Genomic DNA, 6,930 nt, shown 5'->3' with positions numbered 1-6,930 from the left:
TAAAACTTCTTTAACGCAGTTTATGTCTTCCTTTTTTGTTCTTATTACATACGAAACGACATTCTTTCTTTTATTTCTCCAACTTATTATTACTAATTATCTACTTAAAAAAACATGTGATTATAAAGAAAAAACAGATCATTTTCCCTTTAGGACTAAAAAGTAATTATATTTACATTTGAATCTATTTAATATTGAAGAGGATATTTAAGAGAATAATTACACGGCGAGTGAAATTAAATAAGTATCCAACATTACGAAATTGCAATCGTTCCAGTTTCAGTTTACCTGCAGTTACGGCCATAAATGTTGTAGAGATACACCATAATCCATAACACTATAACAGTAGCTATACAACTACAAGACAAAATAAAGGTACAGTAGAATGTAAACATGTTAACCAACACAAACACCCTTCGCTTGCACTGTTTCTATGTATAAAAGTCAAGCGCACGCGCCATCACTGGAAGTGAACTCAAAGCTTGGGGTTTTGGGGTGGGAGAAGGGAACAAATCCAAAACAAAAATTAAAAAATAAAATAACTTGAAAGAGGGAGGTCCCAGGTTTGGTTTGGGTGTGGGTGTATAGGTTCGGAGTGAGTGGGAAAGAGAAAGCGAAAAACCAGCATAGTGGTTAGTGGAGGAGAGTATAAAGCGAAACTTGAATTCCCTGCAATTGCAAATCATCTCTTCTGTATTCGCTAGAGAAGAAAAAAGGAAAAAGAAAAAAAAAAAAAAGCTAAAAGGTAATGGAATTATGGAATATGAAAAAATCTCAACAACACTCAACAGCACCATCAAAGAGAGGCACACCACAACCCACTCTTTAAAACCACTTTTATTTCTCTCTCTTTCTCTCTCTCTTTCTTTCTCTCTCTCCCTTGTTCCTCACCTTAGATTCTCTTTTCTCTTCTTGCTTCTGCAATGTTGGTGAGCTGGATTGTTGTTGAACTTTGCCTCTGCTGAGGGACTCAAAAGAGCAAGCTTCCGTATTGCATTGTAGTGGTGTTCCAGTTATGGCGGCAGAGGCAGCATTCTCCTTCTCAGTGGCGTCCGTGGTGGAGGATGTGCTGCAGCAGCACGGCACTCGACTCAAAGATCTTGATTTGGAGTCCAGGAAAGCAGAAGAAGCTGGTATTTTCCCTTCATTTTTCTGAGATTTTGGAATCGCTGATCATAATATGAATCTATGACCTCTGAATTCTGCATTGCTCTTTTTTCATTGCTGGGAGATAGGTTTATCAATGTCTGATCACTGTAAATTCAACATCAGAACAATTTAGTCCTTTGATCCACAATCCATCTTTGCGTGAATGTATTGATTTATCATCTTTATCTCTGTGACGGTTGCATATCTGGATTTTGTATGAGTTATTCTGAATTCTCAAATAGAAAATCATTGATGTGCAGCATCTAGAAGATATGAAGCAGCAGGGTGGCTTAGAAAAATGGTTGGAGTTGTTGCGGCCAAAGATTTACCGGCTGAACCCTCTGAAGAAGAGTTTAGGCTTGGTTTGAGAAGTGGGATTATTCTTTGTAATGTTATTAACAAGGTTCAATCTGGAGCTGTTCCCAAGGTGAATTAGATAGATCCTAGTTTAATTTACTCACTTTTCTCTTATTGTTTGTTTAGTATTTACTAATGTCTACAATGTGTTCTTCATTTTAAGGTTGTGGAGAGTCCTGTTGATTCTGCATTGATCCCGGATGGGGCACCATTATCGGCATATCAGTACTTCGAAAACGTGAGGAATTTTCTGGTTGCTGTCCAGGAAATTGGACTTCCTACTTTTGAGGCATCTGATCTGGAACAGGTATGTAAAATAACATACTTTTTTCTGTTTCAACTTTGTTTTTCTTTATAGAATTCTCATAGTGGTGAATTTAATTTAATTACGACCTTCCAATTTGATTATGCACTGCTTTGTCTTTCTGCTGAAACGCTGGTTATGTTTTAGGGAGGAAAATCATCCAGGATTGTGAATTGCGTCTTGGCCCTTAAATCCTATGGTGAATGGAAAAAGAGTGGGGCAAATGGTGTGTGGAAATTCGGGGGAAATCTCAGACCAGCTACATCAACGAAATCTTTTGTGAGAATGAACACAGAGCCATTTACTAATTCCTTGTCGAGGACCTCATCGATTAATGAAAAGTCTCTAACCGGTCTTAACAATGAAGCTGAATCTAATAGTAAAATGGTAGGTAAGCTTTATTTGTGGCATTGCTTGGCTAGTTGAGCTGAAAGAATAACTAATGGAATGATCATAATCACACATTTGCAGTCTGGTTCCCAATCATTGAGTTCGCTTGTTCATGCGATTCTATCAGATAAGAGGCCAGAAGAAGTTCCAATGGTAAGCTGATATATTGTAGGTGTTCCACAAATGATCAAGTTAGTGGCTACTTTGGTAAAATGCATTTGAAATTTCTATGTATCCTGATAGAACAATTCTCAGTCCCACCACTAGTCTTCCACTGCTTCAGTACTATCGAGAGTGCGTTTGAGCCTACAAGCTTCTAAGTAATATTTTTCTCTGTATGGAACAGTTGGTTGAATCTGTTTTAAGCAAGGTTGTAGAAGAGTTCGAACATCGGATTGCAAGCCGAGGAGGTGAACAGGTACAGCCAAAAATAACTTCAAGAGATCCTGTTTCTCAAAGCAATGGGTCTGCATTGAAGTTTGTTATGCCAGATAAAAGGGTAACACAATCACATTTTGTTATGCCTAGTGTTTGCAACATTCCAGGACCTTATGAAACTTAAGAATGCATTTTTGTTGTAATTGGTTAGGTGGACAACAGGATTAATATGGTAACAAAGAAAGAGGATTTCATTCAGAAAAGCCGTGTTGCTGAGCAATCAAGAGGCCAACTTCTGAGACAGAAAGAGCTATCTGATCAACAACAGAGGGATATTCAAGTAAAAAATCTTAGGCTGTATTTGTCATTATAATATATATATTTTATACTTGATTTAATAAAATATTTTGGTTCATTATGTTTTTGTAGGAACTGAAGCACATGCTCCACACAACAAAAGCTGGTATGCAGTTTATCCAAATGAAATTTCAAGAGGAGTTCTCTAATCTAGGTACTACAGAGTTGGGATTAATTAATTTCAAGTTCTTTGCTCAATTGTTGCTTCCCTCATTAACATGTCATTATCTTATTTTAACTTCTATTATTCCATAGGTATGCACGTTTGTGGCTTAGCTCATGCTGCATCCGGATATCATAGAGTTCTTGAAGAAAATCGCAAACTATATAATCAAGTCCAGGATCTCAAGGGTAATAAGAATACTGATTAATGAGAGGTTTCTTTATTTTTTAAGTCCTAGCATAGAATTAAGATGGATAATTTTGTTTGATCAGGGAGTATTCGAGTTTATTGTCGAGTAAGACCCTTCTTTCCTGGACAACCAAACCAGTTGAGCACAGTTGAAAGTATAGAAGATGGAACTCTCACTGTACATATTCCTTCAAAGAATGGGAAGGGACGCAAATCCTTTAACTTCAACAAGGTCTTTGGACCATCTGCATCCCAAGGTTGGTTTGGTTTTAGGTCTGAGTTTTCTCCAGGATTTATTTGTTAGTGTGATTGAAAAATTTTTCCCTCATTTTGCAGCGGAGGTCTTCCTTGATATGCAGCCACTCATTAGATCTGTTCTTGACGGTTTCAATGTTTGCATATTTGCATATGGCCAAACAGGATCCGGAAAAACTTACACTATGGTAGAATTCAATTAAAGTTTTCTTTGGAAAAACTGAGATTTAATTTATCGAGCTTATTCTCATTTAGGTTTTTTAATACGTAGACTGGACCAAAAGAGATCACAGAGAAAAGCCAAGGTGTGAACTACAGGGCTCTAAGTGATTTGTTTCTCATAGCAGATCAAAGAAAGGATACTTTCCACTATGATGTTTCTGTTCAAATGATTGAGATATATAATGAGCAAGTCAGGGATCTACTTGTTAGTGATGGAACAAACAAAAGATATCCTTTTTACCAGTCATTTGATTCTCATTTGGAAGTGCTTATATGGTTATTCCTGTCATAAATTATCTCTCTTAAAAACTTAAGCTATTTGGTAGAGGCACATGAATGGTTTTAAATCCAATATGCTCTCTCATGCAATTTGGATTTTTTCATAGTGCTTAAGCTTTCATGAAGAACACAACCTTTTATTTGTACTGCTTGCCCTTAACCATTGATTACATTAGAAATCCGTAGTAGTTCCAACAAAGGGCTCAGTGTGCCAGATGCAAGCCTTGTCCCTGTATCATCAACACTTGATGTTATTGAGCTAATGAACCTTGGGCAAAGGAACCGCGCAGTTGGAGCAACAGCCCTTAACGATCGTAGTAGCCGATCTCATAGGTATATCCTCTTCTTGGCCAGTGTTTCATTCTGATGGTGTTTTGCAGGCAGTGCTAACTTGGTTATCAATTTGGCAGTTGCTTGACTGTTCATGTTCAAGGAAGAGATTTGACATCTGGAACCATACTTCGCGGATGCATGCATTTAGTTGACTTGGCAGGAAGTGAAAGGGTAGACAAATCTGAGGCCACAGGAGACAGACTAAAAGAAGCACAGCATATCAACAAATCCCTTTCTGCTCTTGGGGATGTCATTGCTTCCCTTGCTCAGAAAAACTCACATGTTCCTTACAGAAACAGTAAACTCACACAATTGCTCCAGGATTCACTTGGTAAGGTTTTAAGAGCTGTCTTGCTTATGTTATGGGTCAGTACTAGTAGAGTAGTAGTAACTATATTGCATGTGTATTCTCGTAAACTTTGCTGAATGCTGAGTCAGGTAGACCTTTTCTTTCGAATGAAACTGATAATGCTGTCTGTTTGGGTTTTAATTACAGGTGGACAGGCCAAGACACTAATGTTTGTTCATATAAGTCCAGAGAGTGATGCTATTGGAGAAACACTCAGTACCCTTAAATTTGCCGAAAGGGTTGCCACAGTTGAACTCGGTGCTGCTCGAGTAAACAAGGATAGTGCAGATGTCAAAGAGCTCAAAGAACAGGTTATTATTCAAATTTAACCACTTTTTCTTAATAACAAAATAAAATCTTACAAAAGAGAAGATCAAATTCCATTACCACTTATAGAAGTCTAACTATTGGGTTTTACTTCAGATTGCGAACCTAAAGGCAGCATTGGCAAGAAAAGAAGGAGAATCGGAACATTCTTTCTCTGGTAGCTCTGAAAAATACAGGACAAGGGCTGGTGATCTATCACCTTATCACGCAAGCCAGCGAGGCACAGATGCTGGGGATCGCCCTGGATGCCGGCAACCAATGGTTGATGTTGGCAATATAGGGGTATGCTCTCAAAATATAGAGTTTCTCTAAATATAGCTAATTTATGCTTTTTGGTTGGTTATTAATATTCCTTGAACTCATGGAACTTGAACCATTCATCCTGCAGCTTCAAAGTAAGTCCAGATTTAGACACAAAACTCAAAGCTTGGATTTTGATGAGATGTCATCAACTTCACCACCCTGGCCCCCAGTAAGTAGTCCCGGGCAGAACTACGCAGAAGACGATAAAGAAACTGGTTCTGGAGAATGGGTGGACAAAGTCATGGTAAACAAGCAAGACGTAAACAAAACTGACAACCTCTTAGGATGTTGGGAATCACCGGGAGCCAACGGGAACTTATCCGATGTCTTTTACCAAAAATATCTGCAAGACTCTTCTAAGATGTACTCCGAACAATCGTACAACATGTTCATGGGAGGCAACCAGTTCAGCATGATGGCGGGTTCTGATGAAATGGATGAGCTTGATGCTGCAACCAGTGATTCCTCTGAACCTGACCTGCTTTGGCAATTCAATCATTCTAAACTCTCCACCATGACCATGACCAATGCAGTTGGATCAAAGACTAAGAGATCTATCCCAAAGTCAGCAAAGAGCCCAGAAATGAGGTAATACAAAAATGACATTCTAGTTATGATTATGATTTTTCAGCATCAGTGGATAATGAAAAATAACTGACTTGTGTTTTGACAAATTTTATAGCAGGATCGGTGCTTCTGTTTCAAATAGAAGGCATCCAGCTCCAGTTGATGTCAAACGTAAAGCTGGCAATAGAAAGTAAACCTGGTAATTTAAAACGTAAAAAGAGTGATTTTTCTTTTCTTTTCTTTTCTTTTTTCTGTTATATCTATTTTATTTGTCAATTTTTTCAATTTTTTAGAGCGAGGAGAGGTTTTGCCATATATATATTTTTTACATTTTGTGTTTGTAACTTTTTTGTATTTTGTAAACACGCATATAATGGGAGCAATAATGCTTGTTGCTTGTATTGTGTTTTATCTCACACAGCAGCTTAGGGGATGTAATTTGTAAACACAAAACTCACTGCAATGGTTTCTGTCACTTTCTGTGAAATCAGCTTAGGGGATGTAATTTGTAAACACAAAACTCACTGCAATGGTTTCTGTCACTTTCTGTGAAATCAGTTTTCCCATCACCGTTTTTGTCTTCCACCTCCCCCTCGTAATTAAACTGCAATCTTTTTCTATCTCCCACTCTTTGTTTTTGCTTCAAGGTTATTTTATATTTTTCTGTTTGTCATTTGTCAGTGTTTAAAAAGATTTATATAAAGTGTTAGTATAAGTGTATAACAAATATCAGTGACAATAATTCAACTAAGTTGGTCCAGTAGTTTATTGGTGTAATAAAAACCAATTGAAAAAGAACAAGATTCATAAAAAAAAAAAGAAAAGAAAAAAGACTTAGTTAAATTTAATTACAAAAATAATTTATTCACAATATTTCTCAACAACTATTTTTACCATACTATAAGTATGAATTTACAAAAGTAAAACATACATTTTCTATTATGACGAGTTTTTGTAAAGAAAACCATAGAGAGCTAATTGGGAGAGAATTTTAATTTGCACACCAGA

The 6,930-nt window shown here is 37.1% G+C and overlaps 1 protein-coding gene across 2 annotated transcripts; it reads left to right on the top strand.

Moving 5' to 3' along the window:
* On the top strand, positions 683-6,505 carry LOC107645669 (kinesin-like protein KIN-14I). Of its 2 annotated transcripts, none has more exons than XM_016349742.2 (18): positions 683-1,133; positions 1,410-1,576; positions 1,670-1,813; positions 1,958-2,197; positions 2,282-2,353; positions 2,547-2,699; positions 2,790-2,918; positions 3,008-3,089; positions 3,191-3,286; positions 3,371-3,544; positions 3,624-3,730; positions 3,814-3,992; positions 4,215-4,376; positions 4,454-4,707; positions 4,873-5,036; positions 5,149-5,334; positions 5,441-5,943; positions 6,041-6,505. In XM_016349742.2, exons 1-18 carry the CDS (start codon positions 1,016-1,018, stop codon positions 6,114-6,116), a joined length of 3,006 nt encoding a protein of 1,001 aa, XP_016205228.1. In that variant the 5' UTR covers positions 683-1,015; the 3' UTR covers positions 6,117-6,505. The 2 variants fall into 2 exon arrangements, with proteins under 2 accessions (XP_016205228.1, XP_016205227.1); XM_016349741.2 differs by having other exon boundaries at positions 686-1,133; positions 6,038-6,505.

The sequence above is a fragment of the Arachis ipaensis genome, chromosome B06, assembly GCF_000816755.2.
Source record: "Arachis ipaensis cultivar K30076 chromosome B06, Araip1.1, whole genome shotgun sequence".
Lineage (NCBI taxonomy): Eukaryota > Viridiplantae > Streptophyta > Magnoliopsida > Fabales > Fabaceae > Arachis > Arachis ipaensis.
Note: the sequence above shows the minus strand (reverse complement) of the source record. Positions and strands in the feature narration are given on the sequence as shown.

Bases quoted from the DNA above. Each gene is read 5' to 3' on its own strand.
- LOC107645669 (XM_016349741.2), top strand. From the start codon at position 1,016: ATGGCGGCAGAGGCAGCATTCTCCTTCTCAGTGGCGTCCGTGGTGGAG. The intron at 3,545-3,623 runs GTTGGTTTGGTT...CTCATTTTGCAG, and splicing joins TGGACCATCTGCATCCCAAG to CGGAGGTCTTCCTTGATATG. The intron at 4,708-4,872 runs GTAAGGTTTTAA...TTTTAATTACAG, and splicing joins ATTGCTCCAGGATTCACTTG to GTGGACAGGCCAAGACACTA.